Source organism: Ruditapes philippinarum, unplaced genomic scaffold (genome assembly GCF_026571515.1).
Source record: "Ruditapes philippinarum isolate M1 unplaced genomic scaffold, ASM2657151v2 ctg2096_1_1_1_1, whole genome shotgun sequence".
Classification (NCBI taxonomy): domain Eukaryota; kingdom Metazoa; phylum Mollusca; class Bivalvia; order Venerida; family Veneridae; genus Ruditapes; species Ruditapes philippinarum.
This window is the reverse complement of record NW_026857858.1, coordinates 10,863-38,377: the sequence shown is the minus strand read 5'-3', so window position 1 is coordinate 38,377 and position 27,515 is coordinate 10,863. Positions and strand designations below refer to the sequence as shown.

General features: G+C 30.3%; 1 protein-coding gene across 4 annotated transcripts in view; it reads left to right on the top strand.

Annotated features, from left to right (window-relative positions):
* Positions 1-27,006, top strand: part of LOC132751262 (cadherin-23-like) — a 63,043-nt gene extending 36,037 nt beyond the window's left edge. Inside the window, exons 3-6 of one of the 4 annotated variants that reach the window (XM_060741419.1) lie at positions 23,064-23,313; positions 24,055-24,179; positions 25,283-25,351; positions 26,112-27,006. In XM_060741419.1, the coding sequence (XP_060597402.1) occupies positions 23,064-23,313; positions 24,055-24,179; positions 25,283-25,351; positions 26,112-26,359 (692 nt within the window). In that variant the 3' untranslated portion in view covers positions 26,360-27,006. Of the gene's footprint in view, positions 1-3,552; positions 3,622-4,483; positions 5,940-23,063; positions 23,314-24,054; positions 24,180-25,282; positions 25,352-26,111 lie in introns of those variants that run through there. The other 3 variants (XM_060741418.1, XM_060741416.1, XM_060741415.1) reach the window with 3 other exon arrangements.
* Positions 27,007-27,515: the final 509 nt, after the last annotated feature.

The following is a 27,515-nucleotide window of genomic DNA, read 5'->3' as shown; positions in this document are numbered from 1 at the left end:
GCATAGGTCGGTGCTAGGTGGTGTGGACGGTATTTTGCTTTTTTCCAGTAACGTCCACGATAACGCTCAATCAAACCGAGCCTGCAACATTTTCAATTTTACTGTGTTGGGCTGTTTTTGGGAATTCTTTTCTGCTTTTCTCAATTTCACGATCATGCCAAGATTAACAGTAGCTGCAATGTTGATTCCCTAAATATTTAAGGAAACCTCTCCAACACAAAGGGGTATTGTGTACCTATCTCATACTTTTAATTGTTGAGTCTACAAGAATGACAAAAATGTAAATAGCCATTGACGTATACACTTAATGCTGTTATGATGATATAGAAAAATGGAAATGAATAAAAATAATTGACTCCAAAATTATATATATTTTTCAAACCCGTTGAACTGTTCAATAACCTCACTCAAACTTTTATATATTAAACTTTTTTTTAATCTGTGGCAAACTGTCTCTACCATATTAAAACAACAAAACTTATCTTTTTACCAAAATAAAGCATCAGAATCAACAACGTCTATCTTATAAGTAGATAAATTTCGAACACGTCAGTTGAAACGTTCAAAGATATGTTTCCCTACTACAACATTTAATAAAACTGCAAAGGGTCTGCACAAAAGCATATGCTTGCAAGTAAGATATGAAAAAAGAAATGCATTTCAATTCATTTCGAGCTATGTATTTTACTTCATGATAAATTCTTTTTTGTTCTCTCAAAGACAAGGTTCAAAAGAGTTTTCTAAAGGTTTTGTTACTGTTAATCCATCCATTTTATTTTGTTGTTTTTTTCTACTGCCAATTGAAACCTAAAACTTTGTTACGTCTTAAACATCTTCATTCGTACACATTTTGTTTGTTTGTTTACACAGACACTGTGACAAATTTATAGAAAATATAAATGCACACTGAACATTGATTCCGTATTATCTTTTTAAAGTGTTGCAATTGTATTTTGTTTAAAAATACATTTTGTTAAAGTTTGATGATCGATATTACCTTATAAACTTGTCTTCAATACTTTGTACTTTGTTTACTTATTTCTAACATTTGACTATCTTTAAATAGATGCAGCCATCACATCATGGACAAAACCTGTTATAATTGGGGAAAGCGGTACGGGAGAATTATCAGTGTATGAGGACCAAGCATTGAACACAACAATTGAAACGTATGTTGCAGTGACAGACGAGATAACTGATACAACTATTACTTACTCATTGGTAACAGCGGTCGCACCATTTGCTGTCAGCGGTACAGGGGAGATAACAATAACATCGGCACTAGATCATGAAACTCAGGAGACATATACACTTGAGATTAAGTATGTACACAGTAGTTATCAGTTTATTATTCTTTAATTTATTCATTTATCAATAAGTCATTTAACAATAATTGGTAAACACACTTGATTAATTAATTAATTAAATAATTCAAAATCAGTGAATTTATTTAGGCTCTGTTAGTATATATGTCTGTACTTGTTTCATAAAAGTAAGATTAATGTTAATGTAAGTTCCAACATTGCATTTAAAAAATGTTTATATCTTCTTTTTTAAACAACTGAGATAATTAAATGGACACACTGTAACACTGACAAAAACTGATTTTTTTTATACTTAAACTATACGATTATATTTACAGACTATCGATTTTTAGGACGCGAGTTCAGCAATTCCTAATATGCAATACAAATCATTTCTGATCAATCTGAATATAAAATTGCATGTAATAAACACGTGTAAAACCGACTGTATTATTTAAGTATAATACGTCTTTCCAGTTTTCTACACATTTATGTATACTTTTGTTCATGTTGACGGGGTGTATATCTTTATATTTTTATCTGTTTACAAATATAAAGTAAACAACTTTTTTAATTTTGGCCCCTATGTGAAAATTTGGCTCAAAAATTAATAAAGTCAAATGTAACTAAGTAAATTTTCTATAACCAATACAAAAAAGGGGATCTTTTAAAACTGAAATTTAATTTATTGATAAAAGGTTTATAAGACAAAAGATTTTTTTAGGCCCGAAATTTTTTGGTAAGAAATTTGGGTACAGTTTACTTTTAATTTCACAGGGAAAAACGTAAATGAGGCCCCTTTTTTTTCCCAAAATTTACAAGCAGCAAAAGGCATCCCCCAAAAACTCAGTATAGGTCCCAAAATTTTCCCCAAATAAAAAAGGGATATGACTTGATATGATTAACACTGGCTATTTTAAAAAAAAAGGGTTTAATTAAAATTATGTAGTTTTTTTATTTTTCTATTCATATTTGCAACCCTACAAATACAGTAAATTTTACACATTTTGTTAAAAAAATTTTAAATTGCTTGCTTTTTTTTTTAAAAAACAAAAATGAATGTCAACGCTTTTCTTTCTTTGCGGGTCTGTTTTTTCAATTAGCTTTTAAATTGCATTCAATATTGCATGGGGTCAAATGTGATTTCCCAAGTTTTTACTGGAATTTTGCAGTAGGAAAAAATTCACCTTATCCCATTTTTTAAAGCAATTTCTGCCCCCAAAATTTAAAAACCCACCAATTTCTATTTTTTATTATTTTTTAAATTTCCTATCAAAAAACAAATCCAATTTTACAAAAGACAATTTATATCATTATAAAACAGAATTTTTTGCTTTTATTTCCCCTTTGCGGGTTAGAGAAAAGGGAAACATTATTGAACAAACCCAGGGTTGAGGGCAAGTCTTTAACTAAAATTCTTGAAAAATTTGACTACATCACCCCTAGTCTTTCATTGTTTTTTTTCTTTAAGAACGAAAACGAATGAGCTACCATGCCTTTTTAAGTCTTTACATAGGTAATATTTACAAACATTTTTTAATAATTTATTTGAAATTACACTTACATGTAACCACTTTTTAATAATAGTTATTAAGATTTATACAGGCTATATTACCCTATTGAAACGTTTTTCTTTGCATAAACATGTGTATTTCTATAGCATACGGACATCTGATTTTCAAAAAAAATATAAATTTATAAAACACCAAACTTTTTTTTTTAAAGGGGCAAAATAATTTTTTCATAAATTGAAAGCGGTATTTTATATAAAACCATATAAATGTTACTATTATCCAACAAACGTACAGTATTATAATCAAAACTATAAAGTGAAGTATGTCATTATATGTGAATTATCATTAAAGTTGGAATAAAATCAACGAAATCTAATCACAAATATGGTCAACTTTTTACATGCCAATTTTCAAGACGCTACTCGAAAGCTCACAAACTGCTGTGTTCTACATTTAATTGAATGTACATTATGAAAGCTATAAGTTGAAACATTTACAACAGATTTGCAAAAAAATATCTATACGTTCATATTGGTGTAATTGTTTGTTGATATTTTATGTCTATTTGTTGAAATTCTCATGTTCTCCTTTTCGGAATTATTATAACGTCTTCTTAACGCCATTTTAATTTTTACATTCAACGATCAACTAAAATTTTATTCTACGTACTAACTTAAGGATCAATATAAAATTATTTTCTAATATTCTCATTTATGCATATTTTTTATGTAAAGGTACAACCATTATGACAGTCACTGCAACTGATCCTGATGACGGTGATGTTTTGAAATACAGTATCCATTGTAAGTATGTCTTACAGATGACGGACTAAGAAATATTTAGTTAATTTCGACTGATGAGAGGTTACATCCAATTTGATATCCTCGGCTAATATGCTTTGCAAGAGACCTATGACAAAATAAAACGACAAACATAATGTTTTAGAAACTATTCAGTCACACAATTCCGCCATTATTTTTGTTTATGATATGATGTCAGTTGTAAATGTGCAAAATTTAGCCATTATTTTTCGTTGTTCAATAAAGGGATCGGGTCAATGGAAAAAATAAAAGGTATCACAAAGAAGAAACCTCTAAATACTAAAAGAGGATATTTTCACGTTTGAGTGAAATATTGAAAATATTTTCACGAAACATGATAAAATTCAATATATGTTCACGAGCTGCAACGGCGAGTGAAATATATAAAATCGTATCATGTTAAAACAAATATATTCCATATTTCAAGACAATTGATTGAAACAATAATCTTTTTACTTAAATAAACTTCCAAATAAATGTTGCTAACAAATGCAATTACTAAGCTACTAATTTTTTTACGCAGTTGCAATTGTACAGCGCGCAGTAACACATTGATTATTCAAAGATGCGTGACTCGGCTCGAATTCAAAACATAATTTATCACAGCTTAAATTAATTTAACCGTCTTAAAAAAAAATACATGGTATTTTTAATAAAAAATAATTTCCGATGATGGAAAGAATAGCTGACGATACTCATTGCAAAAGAAAATATCTGAAAAGTTGTCTAATAAATAAGTATGAGTTTTGAACAATAATATCATTGTAATTATCTGTTATTATCGTTTGAACTGCAAACAATATTGCTGTTATATCTCAATAAGTAAAAGGTTTCATTTATTCAGCCGGAGATACAAACAGCGACTTTACCATTGACGAGGCCAATGGACTAATCACAACAGCTAAAGTTATTTCTGGTACCACCATGAACGTATACACTTTAGTTATACATGCAGTCGATGATGACGCCACATCTAAAAAAACTGGGACAACTACAGTGGTCGTTTTGGTAGAAGATTGTACATGCTCAGGGGCGGCATCTGTTACTGCTGGACTAGTTTTAGTTCTTGCAGGGCTTTTGAAATTTCTGTACTAAAATCGTTCAAGAGATACGATCACACTGTCTCTGGATAAATACCCCAATTTCTTTAAGGACAATTAGAAACCTAGAAATTCAGTATCGATAAAAATTCAAGAACTTTAATCATGGTTAAGATCGTTTTTGAAATTACTACTATAGAATCGTAACGAGAACATCAGCTTGCATATAAAAAATCATTTCCTTGGCATAATTTAATTAAACCAAGTGTATTTAACAATTCCTTTCGTTAAAGTGTTTAATAAATGTCATAATTACTTTAATGTGCAATTTAAACCTGTATGGGACTCTTTAATTTGAACATGGGCTAGTCCTATCTATCATATACCGCCATATGATTGCCATATGATTGATTCAGAAACATTGTAATAGAAAATCGTTGCTGTGATAACATCCACTGTTTATGCTCAGATACAAAGAAGATGCTATTTAATACTTAAAGGGACACGACTGTGTTTGTTTCGAGATGTTTTCTTTCATATAAATATTTAGGTCTGCACAATGTAAGATCATTGATATAATCCCGCTATTAATAAATGAAATGCTCAAATAACCTGATTCTTAATAAAAATAAACACAATCATTATCTATATCATTATTAGTATAGTTCTTTTGCAAATCCAAATACATAGCCCAAACTAAAAAAACAAAACACACAAAAAAACACTAAAACTTTTATTTTTTTACCTTTTGGAACATTTGGATTTCAGTTGAGCAATGGTCTAGACAATTAAACATCAAAACTATAAAGGAAAAAGTCTCAGCACTTTTGTTTTCTGAATCGGATGTACGTTAACTTAATATTTAACTGCTAAATTCTTGAAACCAATTAAAAAACATACATGTATAAAAAAAATAAATAAGAACATATAGCGGATATCAATATCAAATCTACCTACGTATGTTTTTACATAAACAAAATACAAAACAAAAAAAAAAGACTTTTGAATATCTGATATCTAAAATGCAATATTCGGTATGCATTTGAAGGAACGTATCCGAAATCTTGATTTCCATATCTTAAAAACAAACTAAAAATAAATGTTGTTTTAATAACTCTTACTTATATGCTTTTATTGTCATTTATTTAAAAATCTTGGATTTCTCTGAAAGCCCATTAATGATATGTTTGAATAACATTGAGACATGGGCTTTCCTTTTACAGTTGTTTTGTGTTTGTATTAGCACGGATACTTATTTTTGATAGAGCTAGTGGTTTGCCTCTCGGTTTTGAGATCATAGGTTAGTGCTCTTTTCGAGTCACAACCATGCTTTCTTTAAATGACATCTATACTGATGAGATTGAAGTTAGAATTGGCTTTAATGCTTTTACCACAATCGAACAGAAACATTTTATTATAATGTATATGCACATATATTTTGATTTGTCTATTTTTATGTTTTTCTAATTTACAAATAAAACTTTTGCTAAAAATAGAAAAATCGTTTATCATCACTGAAGTCTATCTTCATGTCCAGTGTTAAAGACATGTACAAGGCATGTTCAAATGCAATATGAGTTCAAATCTCCGTACAAAACTGTATTGTACTCAATACATATATCGTAGAGGAGTTTGAATGAATGTATATTTAGAACAAAGGATATTAATTATGACAGCATTGTTGTATAATAATGCACGGTTTGAGTTTAAATGCACATGGATATACTAATGAAGGCCGATAGACGCAAATGATTTATTACAAAGCATTTGAACGATAAAGCTTACATCTTACACAATCGATCAATATAACATAAAAATATATATATTAATATATAACGAAACTGGTCCATGCAATTTCCTGTCATCAAAAAGTATAATTAAAGTATTCTCATATAGGCTTGTAGTATTTACTAACTCAATTTGAAAGGAGACCGGCTATGTACTATTTGATTTTTTGTATTTTCGGTCTTCTTTGAACAAATAAGTGAAATTTATGATCTACGCCAAAATCGCTAAGCATGCTTATGTTGGTCGGGTACTATAACAGTGATTTATTAGACCATTTGCAGAAGAAAACGCAATAATAAAGTCATATATTGAAAACAAAATGTATCAATGTCTAAAACATGCAACATACCAATGATATTTTATTGCAGCACTTAAAATAATTCGGTCTATTATTGAAGGGTCGTTATACAATAAATAACTATGTTAACAGTATTTTGTAAAAGATATATCAACCAACAACGAAAGATATATGGAAATATATCTATATAGTAGATAATAAAATGTTTAAGAACCAAATATTAACTTTCATCATAAAAGTCCGTGGCCGAGTGGTTAATGTCGTTGACTTCAAATCACTTGCCCCTCACCGCTGTCGGTTCGAATTCCCGACAGGGACTTTGGATTCTTTCATTTGAGGAAGCTATCCAGCTAGCTTACGGAACGGCGGTGCCCGTTCGTACCTGAAATAATGCACAGAAGGGCACCTGAAGTCTTCCTCCACCAGTAAAGCTGGAACGTCGCGATATGACCTAAACTGTGTCGATGTGACATAAAAATCCAAAACAAACAAATCTAAACATTTTAGACATATCCACGTTAAGAAAAGAAAAGAAAGAGAGAGAGAGAGAGAGAGAGAGAGAGAGAGAGAGAGAGAGAGAGAGAGAGAGAGAGAGAGAGAGAGAGAGAGAGAGAGGGAGAGAGAGAGAGAGAGAGAGAGAGAAAACGAGAAAAAAACAACAAACAACAAATAACAACAACAACAACACAAATACGATCTTGTTTACTTGGTTGATTAAAAAGCCAAGAAGCCTTAACTATGAGGGACCGACTTGAATATTAATATTTGAAACAATCAAGAAAAATGTGTCAGCGTGACTCAGTTTATGATCTGGTACGTAAAAAATGAAATTTCAAGAAGGTGTTCAACCTGACTTCTTATAGGTTGTGGGGAAGTCCGAGTGGGAGCATTCAGAGATAAACACTTAACCTATTTTCAGCCAAGACCAGACCTATCTTTAAAATATCTATGAATGTATAAACTGTTTCATTACAATAATTTCAGGGACTGTAGCCATTCGTTGGTGCGCAACATTATTTTTGAAAGTCTTTCTATTTCTTATTATAAAATTGTACTGTACCTTCAAGTCGACGGATTTTCTGCAGAAAATGGTCAGAGTGGGAGCATTCAGAAGGTGCTCGATGACATTGTTATTGCCATTGATTTAGAACCTTGGAAATTCTGTAAAAATCATAGGTATAAATATTGGAATTGATGTAATTATACTTCATCGGCAGCCGGTATTTGATTTTCAAATTATCAATATTTGTTGACAATTAAATAACCTTAGTCTAATAAAATTATGTACTATCCATTGTCAAAATGAAACATGCTTGCATACCAGCTGCTTTTTAGATTCCTTTATTTTTATCAAAAAAGGGAGGTAACCTCATTGTTATGTATTAATGATACAGATTGAATTGTTTCCCTTGGATATTTTTTTTTTTCGAACTTAATTCAATTATCTCTTAAAATCAGATAATTCCAATTATGCGAATTCTTCGATTTGTATTTGTATGCTATATGGTTCTGTCACGAATTATCAAACATAGATAAATAATTATGCCATATTAAATTTAAATTGGGTCCAAATTAAGTGGACAAACAAAACAATTGTTCTGAGCACATTGCTTTTAAAGTCCTCACAAATATGCAAGCAATTCTAATTATGACATCCCGCAATGCCAGGCGCTTGCATATCATTACAATTATTGACATTGCTTACCAGATTTTTGCAATAATTTTGTTTGTCGAATGATTTCCTAAAATGTCTTCGTATTTACTGCTGAAGACCATCAATGAACTGTATGTCTGTGAATGGATCGATGAATTCAAATTCGAAATTTTAATTCTGAAATATTTAAAATATTGGCATTGCTCATAAGGAATGACTGATGAACAATAATTGAGCACAATTAAAGTTTTTATTCAAAGTCTCCTCTTTATAGACATACTTAATCATTTCATGTTTTATTCTTGTGGAAAAAGTGGAGACCCCAACTAAAGCAATTAAAGCGGAATACTATTAGATGAAAACAGAAGACTCAATTGCATTGAGTATAAGCCTGAACACCAGCAAAAAATGTAGCATCACTACACCTCATTAAACCCTGGCTTATGTAATTAACGCTAATAGTTGCATTATACCCAACTTAATGTAAAATTGTGAGTGAAAAGGTAAAACTAAACATTACTTTATATTTTGTTATGGTTGTTTTAATTTTGTTATCTTCTTTGCCTAAAAAAACATTAATAAAGCCCGTACCCCACTGAAATTTCTTTTCGTATCTTTCAAAATATTTCAATCACGTTCAAATTATTTTTAGAATGAGACAGCCTTTGTATAGTCTTGTCCGTGTTTTAAGTTTATATTTAGCATTTACCTTTTTAATAATTGGCTAATCACAATTTTAATAGCTAATCGTTTGCAAAAGGCATTCTTGGCATATTCACCTCATTTTAACAGCGACACAATAACGATCATACAATTTTAAGCATTAGAATCTATGATCTAGAAAGAATACATATAGAAACATAAAGCACTGCAAAAATGTACTGCACATCCATGGTTATATTCCACTGTGCGCCAACCAACTTTTTAAAAATGACGGTTATGGAAAAAGTGAGCCCTTAAAACCGATGATTAGTTGGTTGTGTAGAAGTTTTATAACAAATATTCGAATTCTAGCGTTTGTCACTAGACCATGCATCATGCAAAATATTTTTTACCCCTTTTTACATTACACGTTGTCTTTCTGCATAGCTGTACATCAAAAACAAGGAGGTAGGTCTTATTCAGGCCATCTAATAGCAACAGACCTGAACCATTTGCACAACGTTTAACTTTTAAAGGGCCAACCTGAGGACCATTCCTGTAAAGTTTGATTAAGTTGCAATCATTGGTTTCAGAGATGTTGTTTAAAGAAAGTGTTGTCGGGACACGACGACAAATGACTAGCGGTTGAGAATCTTAAAATGACCACGTTGTGGTCTGGTAAGCTAAGAATTGAAAGGTGACATATTGCAGATTATTGATTATTGAATGAACATGTCAAAAGATGTAAATATATATGTATTTTAAAGGTGTAATAATTGCTTGGATTGTTTCAAGTGCCGGTAATTTTTAGCTGCAATATATTGGCAAGTAAGTACGACATTATGCAAGTATCAAAATACATGATATTTATAATAACATGCGCACGCAGTGGGTGCCTGACCACAATGGCGTCATCCAAATATTGGATTTGAATGTACCAGTTACATGGAAAACCTAAAAAATAAGACAAAAAGATCTAAGAAAGATGAAAATCTTCATTTTATGTTTATTTTACGGGTTACAAGATGTTACTAAGAGAAACGGTCCAAAAGCCTTTAGCATAAAATTTCAAATTCTTATAAAGATCGATTAGGACTCATACATACAAATGAAAATATGTTAACGATAAAAACTTGTAAATCAGTTATGTTTAAAAGATTCTAAGTAAGATTTGAGTTAAATGCGCCTAAACTATTTACATTTTCTGGTTATTGTACACATTCATAATTAAATTATATGAATATTATGGAAAAGTGGAATTAGCGAATATTGCACTAAAGTTAAAAATTAAGGCTCACACCAAATGGTATGCTCATATCGAAAAATCATGACCAGTCATACATGTCAAGAAATCTAAGTCTCTTTTATGATATGATGTCACATGAATACACATTGATGCTTATAATACAATGTTGAATGATATTGAAGTTTTTTAACAAAAACTCTTCTTCTAACGATACTGTCATATTGTATTTAATTTATTTTCGAAACTTAGACATAATGGTTTCGATGTTCATAATTCAAGGATTTTGAAAGTGATAACATTAGATCAGTCTGTTGAGTCGAATAAAAAGCAGAATTTGAATCAATGGGAGACCGACTAAAATCTTTAAAATAGGAGATCTCCTCGAAAGAAATGCAAACAACAAAATAGTAGAAAAAATACAGACTCGAATTGATTCTGTTTGTTCTTGAAAGGAAATGTTCAAGCGCCACATCCCTCATGACCACAAGCATCAGCTTTAGCAGCAATTGATCTTAAAAAAACTATCTTGCTGAAATCAATCATCCCGAAGACAAGGAATTGCATCCCTGCAAAAGACGCATTGTAAGCTACTTTTTCTAAAAAAAGCTATTTGTATAGTCACAAAAGCACATTACTATTAAGAAATGTTAAAGGTATTTCCTCAGAAATTTAACTTTTATAGTGTCGGAATAATTGATTAAAAACACGCGAGATGCTTATAATTTGAAGAAAATAACATACAATTACGCTGAATGTGGATTTCTTCATTAGAAAAGAAAATGTAAACAAGGTGGCTTTTGATTTCCATTCAAATTACTACATCACTACAACGCTTCTAATTGAAAAACCGCCAAAAGGCAAAATATGTTTCAGACATGTGGCCAATGTCTTACTTCTTGAAACTGTTACAGGTCACAGATCAAAAATTGCTTTTATAAAAATTGGAGGCTTAATTTAACACAGTTTGAATTCAGGACAAAAGATAAAAAGTAAAAAACTAATAATGACATTCAATTCAAACACACCAGAAACAATGACAAGACCGAAATGCTAACAAAAGGTATAATACTAAGTTTAATGCAAGTGCGTACCGGCTTTGCAATATTTTGATAATTCCGTCTAAGCAGGCAGGTTTACGGTAAAGGATATGTCTGCTGTCTGAAAAGCGCATAAATAACATACATATGCCAAATTAAATATCGTGTCAAGTTAAATTATGATGTAATAATGAAAAATGACATTTTGTTCAATGATCAATTGAGGCAATAACAATCTCCGCTGTTCTTTTTTCAACTTACCTCATTACATCGACACATAATCAACTTCATTCTGTTTTGTATTTTCGAAGTCCGGTTTTAAGATTTTAGTAAATATTAATAAAAAATAAATATTGAAATAAAAAACAGTGTACTAACAACAAACGATTTCCACTTAAAGGATATAGTTAAAACACGGTCCCAATGTTTACTTAAAATGTGTCTCAAGGAATCAATGTAACATAGGGTACATCTCTGTGTTCAACTTAAATGGAAATTTTTATTTGACTTTCCAGGGATTTATTAAAGAAACGTCATTTCATCTGATATTTCTTTCCTTTAATATAATATTGATTTAAAAGAATATGATAGTGGGGATGGCGAAAAAGTTGTTGTTAAAGTTTGTTTGCAAACAGTTATCACTTTCCATTATTATCTGCCGCTTTTTTCAAATTTTAGAGGATAGATGTTGCAAATGATTAAGAAGTGATATCAGAATAAAAATTAATCCACAAAATTTTCAAACATCTGTATAAGATTTATAATATAGGATTAGTATATATTGGACTCATTCTCAATAATAATTTCAAAACTTGATTAAATATATATATATATCATTTGGATATTCTTATAAAATATTGTTTGATAAAAAATGTGCTGATAAAGTTCTAAGCAATTAAGTATTACATATTAAAATGAACCTCTTTATTTCTTCAGTCTGCATTTCTATTATTGCTATCTTAGCCTGTCAGAAAATCAAAACATGGAAAAACGAAAAAGAATAGAATTAAATTTAAAAGAGAAAGTTAAATTGATAAATGAAAGTGAAAAGGAGGGTAAAAGCCAGCGGAAGTTGGCTGAGATATACGGCATTGGAAAAACTCAGGTACATAATGTAAAAAATGAATGATAAATTTACAGAAAAAATAATCTCAGATAAAAGTGACATTAAGGGAAAACTTTTATAATTAAACAAACACACTGTCAAGTTATTTGATTCTTCAAACCTTGATACCGAATTTTTCTATCAGTATCCTTACAAAATGCAGTTAACATTATGTTTAGTTTCTGTCGTTATTGGAATTTGTGTATTTTTATTTTATTCTTCAGGTCCAGAACATTTTGAAGCGTAAAGCAGAGATAATGGAGGGTTATGAAGAGAATGCCAGTGCTGATAGAAAAAGGCTTCGTGTCCAAACCCCGAACGAGGAGCTCAATAGTCTGATGTGGGCATGGTTCCAGAAAGTACGGGCAAACGGTATAGCGGTGACAGGACCTATACTTCAAGAAAAAACACTTATGTACGCTAGTGAACTAAGTTTGACTGACTTTAAGGCATCAACTAGTTGGCTGACCATGTTCCGCCAGCGACACAATATCAGCTTTCTATCTGTGTGTGGAGAGAGTGCTTGTGTTTCTCAGGACACTGTAGAAGACAGGAAAGATAAACTCTCTGACATCATTGAAGGTTATAGTGCTAGGGACATATACAATATGGATGAAACAGGTCTGTTCTTCCGTGCTCTTCCGGATTAGACTTTAAGTGTTAAAGGTGAGGATTGTAAGGGCGGAAAGAGATCTAAGGAGAGGATTACTCTATCACTATGTGTTAACATGGAAGGTGACTTTGAAAAACCAGTTGTGACTGGACGCGCAGCAAAGCCTCGTTGTTTCAAAAACTTAAAAACTAAAAATCTTCCAGTGACATGGTACCACAATCAGAAAGCATGGATGACCAAGAAATTATTCAAAAACTGGTGCATGGACTTTAATGAACGAATGAAGAGAGCTGGAAGACATGTGATATTATTCTTGGATAATGCGCCTGCTCATCCTGACGACCTGGTACCTTCCAACGTGAAACTCGTGTTTCTTCCAAAGAACACCACATCCAAGCTTCAGCCATTAGACTAGGGTATCATTTACACTGTCAAACAGCTGTACAAGAAGCGTTTCCTGAGAAGGGTCATCACATCAATTGACCAGAACAGTTCATCTACAACTGAAACCATCTCAAAACAACTTAATATGCTTGACGCCATCCAGTGGGTCAATGCAGCAGTGAAAGAGGTGAAAAAACAGACTGGTTTAAAATGCTTTGCGAAAGCTGGACTTTCTAGTGATGTAGTAAATGTAGACGAGGATGACGATGTACCTCTTGGTGAACTTGTTGAGCTTGTGAGGGCTGCCAATGAGAGACTGAACATATCTAAACAGATGTCACCAGAGGAGTATGTCAGTACTAATGATGAGGCTCCAGCCCATGAGGAACTGACAGACAATTGGGAGCAGGATTTGTTGGCTGCTCATAGAGACAATATAGAAACCACTGTTGAATCCAATTTTGACCTATTATGTGATGACCAGGACTATGATAATGTTGACTTTCAATGTCAAATAAAATCACATCAAGAGGCACTACAACACTTACAGCAGCTTAAATTATACTGTGGACTTGAGTTGTGTCCTTCCATCCATAAATGAGGCAGAAGAATTACTGTAAAAAGTGACAGTGAAATCAATGTGTAAGACAAAGCAAGTGACCATTGAGAGATTCTTCAAGTGAAAACAAAACAAGTGCTTGTTAACAAAGATTTCATGTCATTTACTAGCTTTGCATTGTATCAATGTTTTTTGTTAATATAAAACATCTTAAATGTCATTACATTAATGATTTTATTTTTCATTTTATCAATGATTTGTATATGTTTAATATTTTCATTATATTAATGATGTATCATAATTATTATCAAGCATTAAAAATGTTTTTGTTTAAATAATTTACTGTATATGAAGAATTATAATATTCTGTCCAAAAACATTTCATATATCTGCTACATAAATATATGCCATATCGGATCATGTATCTTAACTTACAAATAAAATGTATATATAATTTTTCGTGGTTTGTTATAACGTCTTATACAAAATATTTTCAACGTAATTATTTATTGTATAACATACCTTCCATTATAAACCTATTCATTTTTCCCGATCTTTCATTATTCAGTGTCATGTGTATGATATGCAAGCAATGTAACAATTTAATCAAAAATATTTGTTGCACTAATATTCGACTGTTATGGCCAAGTTTGTTTACGCTTCTGTACTTTTAATTAGGCCGTGTGAAGATGAAACAGAATCGCCTACTTAAAATTAAAATTTGAGACGTATAACACTGTTGCTCTTCCCGGAAGGTTTAGTAGCTTTCTGTAGTTCTAAGACATGCGTTTGGATTTTAAACTTTCCATTGAGTGAGATTTTTATTTTATTATTCATTTTCATAAATTTTTAATCAATTGAAAACAAACGTGTTTTATTTGATGTCAAACATGTATGAATTTGACTGAATACGTTGTCACTCTAAATAACTGTTCGACGTTGTATGTAACTCTTCAAATGTATCAAAGCATTATAGTGTTGTCATATAATTATTTGAACGATCATTAAAGGTTACTATGTATGCCTAATACAACAATTAAATGGTAATTAAACAATCAACCTCACATCAGCAGAATATGAGTAGACTTAATTTGGAAATCTCATTAATTATTCTGAAACAAAGTAAAATAATGTATAGGATTAGTCTGAATAAACTTAAGCTCAACCATTTGTTTAAATTTCTCTGGTATTTAAGTTTTGTATATTAACCCTTTTTCCTCCTAAAAATATTTTACACTATTTTCCGAAACTAATGATTGTGTAATAAATTGTATCGGAAATAAAGAGTCTACCAATAACGTTAACAATCATATAAATAAATGCCAATAAAAAGATAGAAAATCACACACCAACAAAATACGGTACTCTCAGTTTTGTATAGTAAGTAAGTGATTGATGTGTTCAATTGATATAAAGTTTATATATATTTTAGACTTTTTTGCATAAGAATAACTATCTTTACTAGTTGTAACCGCCAACGATGATTTCTTAATTGTATTTGTTTTCCAAAAGTTGTTTGATATTACAAAGTTAGGTATAGACAAAACGTTATTATATATAAACGTCTATTATAATTTTGATTTAATTAAACTTCAAACGCTGAAGTAATTCTCAACGAACAAAATGGCATTCAGAACGTTTTACATATCTTGATAGGTAAATACCGTTTTTATCGAAAGAACATTGAATTGCATTATCTTAAAGCGACATACGCAATGATAAAATGAATTGAAGAGAACATATTGAGTAAGAATAAAATCACATTGTATATGTTTTGTACATGGTGATTGATTATTGGACCTGTAATGGTAAACCTCATTTTGGATACGTCAATATGGGTGAAAACTGTAATTAAATATATCATTCTAAACATTAATATATTACTTTCAATAGTACAAGATAGGTCAAGAATATATCAGAAACCAATGACCATTGACATTCATTGCATCCATGAAAAAAACAACAACAACAACATAAAAACAACAAAAAATAATATGCTTCTACGTCGTAAAGGATGCATAAATAACATATTATATCAACTCGAATTGTCTAATTATATTACTATTAATTCCTTAAATGGGCAGTGTCAACTGATGAAATAAACACTCCCATATCATTTTTGCAAGAAAAAAAAAACAAATTTACCTCGACAGGGTATCTTTATAAACAGTATATTTTTTTTTGCTTCTTAATAAATTGAGTGACATTATGCTCATATTTTCATTCTCAAGTTGAGCAGAATTGACTTTATATTTCAAAAGATTGACTGTTTAAATGATGTTTCACCAACAAATTATATTCGAAAATGTGTAGGATAAAATTTAATATCTGCTTTAAATATAAATAGACTGCCCCACTCTTGTTTAAAAAAATGAACGTTACATGTAAATTCTAAACGATATTTACTGAAATTTCGTTTGAATCCGGTGGTTATTTATTGTTTATGCGAAGTAAATCGTTAAAGGAATTATGGCAACATGAAAATTTATTTTGACTCTTATCTTCACTCACTCCATACCTTTAAATGGGCATAATGTCACTTAATTTGAATAATTCATTATAGATACTACAGAAAAATAAAACAGAAATATTTAGATTATTAACATTTACGCGCACTAATAAATCTCTAGATATAGAAATGAGATGTCGTCAGCAAAGAGAAATAGGTAGATAGAAAGCTGAAGTAATGTCAAACAAAAATAACTCTGTTATTTGTAAAAGTATCTCTTTATCGTTTACGGAAAGTGAGAACAAACTCGGCGAAATTATCTACCCCTTTTTCAAGTCTTCGTCACAGTTGAAAAAATCTGACAATGAATCCATATGTCAAACACCAAATGTTTTAACTCTTTATTCAAAAATATTACAGCATTGAATAGTCTTACATTTACACATTTACACCATGATTTGTTTTATTAATTTTTCAAAAAGGGCATTTCTGTATATAAATCAAAACATAAAAATCATTACAAGTCCTCAAAACAAATCTAGTTATATTTTTTCCATTTAATTTAGATGTCTTTCAATAAAATAATGTAAGAGAAAAATGGCATCGACTGTCTTATAATATGATTTAAAACGATACTAGGCCTCAGTCAGAATATCTTGTCATTTTTTCAAATACAAGTATTCACTGTTACAGTGTACCCCTCTTTAATTTGTAGGTAAACTTGAATCATCTTTTTCTTTCTAAAAAAAAATAAATATATAAAGCATTTTCTATGTAGAAAAAAATGTGCTAATAAAAGATATTGCAGGTCATAAATATAAATTTCATTGCATTCAAAGAATATAATGTTTTATAATATTAAGAAAATTAAGTAAGTTGATATGTGAAGTTATTTATTCACATCGCTTTTATGCATGACAAACATTTAAAAAAATTTATTTGTTAAACTGCATTAGTCAATGTAATATGAAGTATAAATTTAAAATTAAAAGCAGTTTTGAATGGTTGACTACGTTTAATAAAAGTTTCCTACAAGGAAGATTTTGCGATACTTTTTAGATATAAAATAACCGTGAGAAACTGTGTTATTTAGGCGGGCTTTAAGGTAAGAACCCATCTTGACAACACGTATTCTTTGTTAAAGAGAATTGGTCCATATTGAAAGATTCGTAAAACCATTAAAATGTTGATATTTTTTTTATCATACTCACCGTACTTGACAATAAAACACGAACGTTTAAACTTTATATGGATGTTGTTAGAACCCATTACATGAATTGGAATGACATGTGTTAAAGTAGATACATATCATTTACTATAAATATAGAAAATGCAATAAGTTCTAGAACAAAAATATTTTATCGTAAAGAAGATCATACAAAATCACTTAAAACTCTTACAACATTCTTTTCAGGACATATTTGATAGGATAATTCAACTAAATAAATACATTTTTATCAGTATTTGAAATACATTTTGAAAAAGTGCCCATTTACGACCAATTAACTTTGAAATGATTTTAGCATTTATCTTTGAAACATTCTTTTTATTTTATTATTCTTTCCTCTCCTTATTGCAGAATAGTACAAACTAAATATTTGCTGTTTTCAAATTGTTGTTAAGCGTATAGTACATTGTTGTTACATAGTATTTTAATCGCACGAAACATAGCATTTAAACTTGAAACTTTTACGAAATGGATAAAACTGAGTGAAAAGTTCATAATTGCTGTTACTCATAATTTAGAATTAATTTATATAAACTTTCAGAAATACGATTTATATACATATAAACATTCTTTAGAAAAACATGAATGTTCTGAAGATAGCTAACTAGCTAACGTACCATTGTTATTTAGCTATTTTATTTTAACAAAATTATAGCTTTAAATTGAACGGAAACAATAAACGGTGAATATATCTGCATATAAAATATTTACATTTTCCTTTTCTGCTTGAATACATAAATATTAAATCGTAAATCAAACCCTAACACTTTTCACAAAATTTTGGAAAATTAGCTCTTTGTAAGGGTGCATTTTTCAAAATTTTAAGGTACAATGAGTTGTAAAGAATGAATGTCGGGCTGTGTGAATAATTATGTACAATGATTTTCATTTATGATTTGAAAGTATAAAACTGCAGTTAAGATTATATTAACAAGGCTGAAATAAATACACAACCTTAATTTATGACAAATATATTAAACAAGAAATAAAAAATAAGAAACAAGAGCTCAACAAATGCGGAGCAATCTACGCACAAATGTAAATTTGTTGAGTTATCAAATAAAAACAAATCGACAGACAAAATATTCTATATGTTGATTATCCTGAGGGCACTAAATGACCTCTAATGTGGAGGTATATTTTACCCTAAGTGCATAATTTATAAAAATTTAACAGAGGTCTACCAGGGAATAATGTTTATACTAAATATAGAGGCATTGTATTCACCCACAAAACAGATAAGATATGTTTTTTCTTTACCTTGTTCTAAACGCGGAATAATTTTTGTTATGACTAAGTGTGACCTTGAGCAGATAAACTTCAAACCTGTGCTCTGCACATTGTTTCATTATGATTAACATAGTTGCAGAGTAATTTAGATTTCCTTCCACTGGTTCTAAAGAAACAGACCGACCGAGTAACCTGCTAACAGGCGGACAAACGATCATTGCTTCTGGCGTATAACACGAATGACAATCATAAAATGAATGTTTATATTTGATAATAAAAATTGAACTAAAACCCAGTAAAATCATACATTTGGCGGACATGATAAACTTTATTTAAACGAGTAACTAAGTCAAATGGTATTTTGACTTTATGTAAATAATGTATTTTTTATCCGTTATTGTACGAATATTGCCGATACCAATTTCTTTCGAACCAAAAGCGATGGATTTTTACAAAAAACATTGATCAGAGGATAAACTTTGACATTTTAAACAACATTAAATTAATTTTATTTACTATAACCATTAAACAATGTCTTTAGCAAAGGCATGTGCTTACTTGATTAGATGTAATTTATTTGGTCTCAGGGTTTTAGTCAAGGAAAAATGTCTTCTTTGTCAGATACCTGACAAATTATCATGGGCAACAGGAAACAGTTATTTTAGGATTGATGACTGAAATGGCACGTGAGTTTCGTTAAATATCGAATAGGTCTCGTTTGCAATAATAGCTTCAAACAGAGGAAATTGACGCAAAAAGCACTCTGTTCCCATTTTACAAACCTCTTTTTATTAAAAATGGTAAACTTTGGTACTATGTAAAATAGGTACAACAGAAAATGTATGTCTAAAGATATAAACTAAAAACATGTTAATGGAAATTAATTATGTAGATTGTACGACAAATAAGGAAATGCTTTATTATGTAATGTTTCCTTTTGTGTGTAAACCATTTGTGGTGTCGGAGGCCGAGTGTGTGAATTCCTTTACTATGTAAAAATCTGAATAAATTAGCTCGTGTGTTCTGTCAAATCTTGCCTTTGTTTTACTTCTGCAAAAACATGAAATTTGGAATTATGAAACGGATAGGCGGGAAACAAAGTAAAACAAGTTTGACATCGGCTGTGTTGGATATATTGATTAACTTTTAAATAATAACTATTCCTAATTTCAATGGTTTATATACTATAAATACCTCAACCTTAAATTGAAATCAATTACCTATGACACAAAATGTAATAGCTAATTATATACCAATTTCGGGATTAGAATTGTCCTATTAGTTAAATAAGAAATAATATATCCCAAACAGTGGTTTTATCGCTCAATAACATCACTGCTTGGAGTTCGGATGCGAGGAATTATATCACAAGGGCGTAGCCCGAGTGATAAAATGATGCGCATCCGAACGACAAACAGTGATGTTATCAAGCGATAAAATCACCAATTTGGATATATGTTTTTGATTCTAACACGACATCAACATATAAATGCTGCCGTATTTGATATTAACCTAATTTGTGTTTGATTTGTTTCCGTACTTATTTTCAGCGCGTCACATTTTAGTGGTTACGTCACGTGTATAATGATTACGTCACGTGTCTAAATATAGAACGTCAAACTGTGATTTTATTGCATAATAACACACACTTTTGGTTCTTCTTTGTTCAATAGGGAAACATGCGGGTCGTGTTAGAATCTGTAGTTTATAACGCTGATTTTAACAGGGTTGTTTTCGTCATATCCCGACGGTCGAGACATTTAACCAGCTTGTACTTATTTCTCCGCAAATGACCATTCAAAATAACCAATCAACTTAATGTCCGAGACAAATTTTCACGGCAAAAATACAACTCGACCGAGGATCAAACCAGAGACCCCTGGATTGAAAATTCCATTGTTTTTGTTAACATTGTTTAGACAATCGTGAAAATAATTGTAGTAATTGCAGTTTGGGATAAAAATCTAAACTATTTGCTCCAGTATCATGACAACCCCAAAACAACATAAACTTTAGGCTTTTTGGGGGTTTTTACAATCTGAGCGTATTACTAGATATATATTTTTTGCTGCAGGTGTACACAACAATGGCTAAAGGTTTTTGGACGAGTGCTTTTATGTGCCTGATTTTTTTTGGACTGCTGTTAAGAACAGGTAAATTAAAAAAAATGATATTGTGCTTTTCGTTCGTTCTGTGAAAACAATTTCCCGGAGCATAATGTTAAGCTTTTTATAATGACACCCATAGTATATCCGAGAGTGTAATGATTTCAGGTGAGTTAGATGAATAGTAAAATTGATCATACCAACAAATTACTGCAATTTGAAATACTCTACCTTGAAGAACAAATGTTTTATTGTTGTTTTTTTAAGTGAAGCATAACTTTGTTTTTGAAATAAACATCAACGTATTATGTTTTATAACAAAAAAGAATCTATTTGAATAAAATCAATCATAATGCATTTAAATCTATTTTATACAAAAATAAGTGTGAGCCTGTGATAACAGGATTTCATAACATATTTTATATTCTCATATCAAACTATGTATCTCGGAACAGAGAGACTTATTTCAAACCACGCTAGTAAATAACCTTTCTTTAAAACAACAATAACAACATCAACATTACATGAATAATAGAAAAGCTAAGAAAAAAAATTGAGAAAAAATAAAACAAAACAGAAAAATAAACAAAAACGCAGAAAAATAAACAGTCTATATTGAATGTTTTGTGTCAATTAAGTGAATTATTTGCAATATAAAAATGATGAAGTTTTTATGTAACAACAGTATAATGTAACCTTATCGTCGACATACAGATTATTTTATTTTGCAATATCTATGTATTTGGTAAGATTGTTTTAATTAGTCAATTAATTTAATAACAAATTAATAATATCAATAAATCTATAAACAAATTAATTTATTTCATACAGGAACTAACATTTTATTAAGTAACTGATATTTGTGTACGTGTCAAGGTTTAACAACATTTAAATCAATTAAGTGCATGTTATAAACTAGGCATAATTTATATTTATGCTTTAAACCTGACGAAATGCCTTATATGGGGACTTTTCTAAATCGAAGAAGGTTTTTAGGTGATACTTGGGATGCAACTTGAGAATTTATGTAAGGTCGGAATTTTGGCTCTTTGTATGAAATTAAGGAGCAACCCCACAAGCACCGAAACAGAAAGGATGTTTTGGCTACCATTGAGCTTAAAAATTCAAAAGCATCACCAGAGGTCAAATCCAACTCATCCGCTGGAGCTAAGATATGCATAGACTCCTGTTAGTCAGTACCATTTAGTCGCGTCTGGTGAACCTATCTGCGAATGTTACTTATTTAAAATATCACCATTTTCGTGTTTAAACGTTGAATTCTGCGTAGGTCGGTGCTAGGGGCGTGGACGGTATTTGTTTTTTACCAATAACGTCCATGATCACGCTCAATCAAAACGAGCCTGCAACTTTTTTCAATTTTGCTGTGTTGGGCTGTTTTTAGGAATTCTATTCTGCTTTTCTCTATTTTACGATCATGCCGTGATAAACTGTAGCTGCAATGTTGATTCCCTAAATATTAAAGGAAACCCCTCCACCATCGTCCATCTTATAAGCAAATAAATTTCAAATACCTCAGTTGAAACGTTAAAAATATTTTCCCTACTATTTATAAAACTTCAAAGGGTTATCACAATAGCACATGCTTGCGAGTAAGATATGAAAAAGGAATGCGTATATCCTTTCGAGCTATGTATTTTACTTCATGATAAATTCATTTTTTTTCTCTCAAAGACGAGATTCAAAAGACTTTTCTAAAGGTTTTGTTACTGTTAATTCTATTCATTTAATTTTTTTTCTACTGCCAATTGAAACTTAATAATTTGTTACGTCTATAACATCTTCATTCGTATACATTTTGTTTGTTTGTTTACCCACACACTGTGACGATTTTTTCAAAAGTATAACTGGACACTAAACATTGATTCGGTATTATCTTTTAAAAATGTTGCAATTATATTTTGTTTAAAAGTCATTTTGCAATGGTTTGGTGTTTCTTACACTTCATCGATATTATCCTAAAAATTGTTGTCTTCAATACTTTGTATTTTGTTTACTTATTTCTAACATTTGCCTTTCTTTAAATAGATGCAACCATTACATCATGGACAACACCTACAATATCTGCGGCAAGCGGCGCGGGAACATTATCAGTGAATGAGGACAAAGCATTGAACGATGCAATTGAAACATATGTTGCAGTGACAGATAAGGCATCTGTTACTTACGCATTGGTCACAGCGGTCCCACCATTTGCTGTCAGCAGTGCAGGGGAGTTAACAATAACATCGGAATTAGATCATGAAACTCAGGATAGATATTATACACTTGAGATAAAGTATGTACATAGTTGTATTGTTTTAATCAGTTGATTAATCTATTATGTATTTATTTATTAATGAATCATTTAACAATAATTGATATACACACTTGATTAATTAATTAATTAAATAATTTAAAATCAGTAAATTCATTTAGGCTCTATTAGTATATATGTATGTACTTGTTCCATAAAAGTAAGATTAATGTTAATGTAAGTTCCAACATTGCATTTGAAAAATGTTGATAACTTCTTTTTTGAACAACTGAGATAATTAACTTGATACACTGTAACACTGACAATAACTGGATTTTTGTAAACTTAAACTATACGATTTGATTAACACCTGCTTTTCTGTAGACTTTCGATTTTTTACGTTGCGTTTAGCAATTCCTAACATGCAATACAAATCATTTCTGATCAATCATTAAATTGCATGTAATAAACACGAACAAAAACGAAAGGCTCGACAGAGCCTCGTCCTTTTTTTCTTAGCCTTGTCTGATAAATTTTGTAATATCAGACACTAGCATGGAATGGAGAGAGAGAGAGAGAGAGAGAGAGAGAGAGAGAGAGAGAGAGAGAGAGAGAGCAGAAAAAAGTATACCAACATTTTCCAAAGATCCATGTGAAACATTTGTTCAACATATATCAAATCAAATGTCAACTAAAGTCATTTGTATCAATATACAATTGATCATTATTATACTGAAAGATAATTATTGATATGATAGTTTATAAGAAACAAATGTGTTTCAGGGCCACAGACAATGACGGTGGAGAAGGTACAGCGACTATTACAGTCACAGTGGCAGACGTAAATGAGGCACCATCCTTTGCAAAGACTACAAGCGGCAAACGCATCTCCAAAGACTCAGCAACAGGTACAATTAGTTTTCCAAATATAAAAGTATATGACTTTGACATGATACACTGGCTATGTTAACAGAAAAGATAAATTAAATTATGTAGTTTTTTTTATCTTCTATTCATATTTGCAAGCTACAAATACAGGATAATTATATTCACACTATTGTTGATAAATTAATTGCTTGCTTTAATTTAAGAAAACAATAAATCAATGTAGAAAGAACATTTTCTGAACCAACAGTGGTGATTGGCAAGTCTTTTAAACTCAATTGCATTGACAAATTGGCGACATCGCCCCTAGTCTTTCATTGAATGTTTTTGTTCTTTAAGAACGAAACAAATGAGCTACAATGCCTTTATAAGTCTTTCAATTGGTAACTTTTACAAACCTTTTTTGATAATTTATTTAAAATTACACTTAACCATTTTTAGTAATAGTTATCTTTGATTTTTGACCGGCTTTATTACCCTATTGAAACGGGTTTTTTTCTTCTTCATAAACATGTGTATTTCTATTGCATACGGACATCTGATTTTCAAAAAAATATGAATTTATAAAACACCAAACTTCCTTTTTAAAAGGGGCAAAATGATTTTTTTCATAAATTGAAAGCGGTATTTTATATAAAACCATATAAATGTCACTATTATCTAACAAACGAACATAATTATTATCAAAACTAAAAAGTGAAGCATGTCATTATATGTGAATTATCATTTAAATTGGAATAAAATCAACGGAATCTAATCACAAATACGGTCAATTTTTTACATGCCAATTTTCAAAACGCTACTCGAAAGCTCGCAAACTGCTGTGTTCTATATTTAATTGAATGTACATTATTAAAGCTATAAGTTGGAACATTTACGACAGTTTTTCATAAGATATGTATATGTTCATATCGGTGTAATTGTTCGTTGAAATATTAATATGTAAATTTGTTGAAATTCTCATGTTCTTCCTTTTTGTAATTATTATACCGTCTTCTTAACGCCATTTTAATTTTACATAAAATTTGATTCTACGTACTAACTTAAGGATAATTATAAAATTGTTTTCTAATTGATGAATAATTATATTCTCATTAATGCATGTTTTTTAAAATTTTATGTTAAGGTACAACCATTATGACAGTCACTGCAACTGATCCTGATGACAGTGATGTTTTGAAATACAGTATCCATTGTAAGTATGTCTTATAGATGAAGGACTAAGAAATATTTAGTTAATTTTCGACTGATGGGAGGTAACACTCGGCTAATATGCTTTGCAAGAGACCTGTGACATAATAAAACGACAAACATAATGTTTTGGAAACTTTTCAGTCACACAATTCCGCCATTATTTTTGTTTATGATAAATTATGATGTAAGTTGTAAACATGCAAAAATAGCCATTATTTATCGTTGTTCACGGGACACGGGTCAATGGAAAAAATAGAAGAAAACTTTAAATACTAAAGATGATATTTTTACGTTTGAGTGAAATATGGTAATATTTTCACGAAACATGATCAAATTCAATATATGTTCACGGGCTGGAACAGCTATTGTAACAATAGCATTTTTATTTTAATCAATATCCAAAAAAATGCTGTTTACGAATACAGCTACTATATTTTCTACGACGTTGCAATTGTAAAGCGCGCGTTAACACATTGATTATTAAAAGATGCGTGACTCGGCTCAAATTCAATGCATAATTTATCACAGCCATAACTGTCTTAAAAAAATAATACATGGTATTTTTGATAACAAATACTTTCCGATGATGGATAGAATAGCTGAAGATACTCATTGCAAAAGATAAATATCTGAGAAAGTAGTCCAATAAATAAATATGGGTTTTGAACAATAATATGATTGTAATTATCACTAATTGATCGTTGTAACTGCGTTTAATATTGCCGTTATATCTCAATAAGTAATACGATTCATTTATTTAGCCGGAGATACAAACAACGACTTTACCATCGACGAGGCCAGTGGGCTTATCAAAACTGCTAAAGCTATTTCTGGTACCACCACAAACGCATACTCTCTAGTTATACATGCAGTCGATGATGACACCCCAAAAGAGACTGGGATGACTACAGTGGTCGTTTGGGTAGAAGATTGTTCATGCTCAGGAGCGGCATCTGTTACTGCTGGACTAGTTTTAGTTCTTGCAGGGCTTTTGAAATTTCTGTACTAAAATCGTTCAAGAGATACGATCACATTGTCTATGATTAAAGACCCAAATTTCTCAAAGGACAGTTAAAAACCTAGAAATTAAGTATCGATAAAAATTCAAGAACTTGAAACATTGTTAAAATCATTTTTGAAATTACTACTTGAATCGTAACGAGAACATCAGCTTGCATATAAAAATTCATTTCCTTGGAATAATTTAATTAAACCAAATGTATTTAACAATTCCTTTCGTTAAAGTGTTTAATTAATGTCATAACTACTTTAATGTGCAATTTAAACCTGTATGGGACTTTTTAATTTGAACATGGGCTAGTCCTATTTACCATATACCGCCATAAGATTGCCATATGCTTGATTCAGAAAAACTGTAATAAAAATTCGTTGCTGTGATAACATCCACTGTTTATGCTCAGATACAAAGAAGATGCTGTTTAATACTTAAAGGGACACGACTGTGTTTGTTTCGAGATGTTTTATTTCATGTAAATATTTAGGTCTGCACAATGTAAGATCATTGATTTAATCTCGCTCTTTTTGCAAATTAATTAATATCTAAAAGGCACAAAGTAACCTAATTCTTAATAAAAAAAACAAACACAATCATTATCTATATCATTCTTAGTATACTTCCTTTGCAAATCCAATTAATGCCTTTGAGAGCCCAAACAAAAAAAAACACTAAGAATTTCATTTTTGTACCTTTTGGAACATTTGGATTTCAGTTGAGCAATAGTCTCATCACTTTTGTTTTCTGAATCGGATGTACGTCATTTATAGTTGATTTAATAATATTATAATATTTAACTTAATATTTAACTGCTCAATTCTTGAAACCAATTAAAAAAACATACATGTATAAATAAATAAATAAGAAAAAATATAGCAAATATCAAATGTCAATATCAAATCTACCTACGTATGTTTTAACATAAACAGAATACAAAACAAAATCAAACAAATATGACTTTTGAATAACTATTTAAAAAATTAAATTAGGTATGCCTTTGAAGGAACGTATCCGAAATCTTGATTTCCATATCTTAATTCTTCGTTTGAAGAAAAACAAACTAAGAATAAATGTTGTTTTAATAACTCTTACTTTAATGTTTTTATTGTCATTTATTTGCAAGTCTTGGATTTCTCTGAAAGCCCATTAA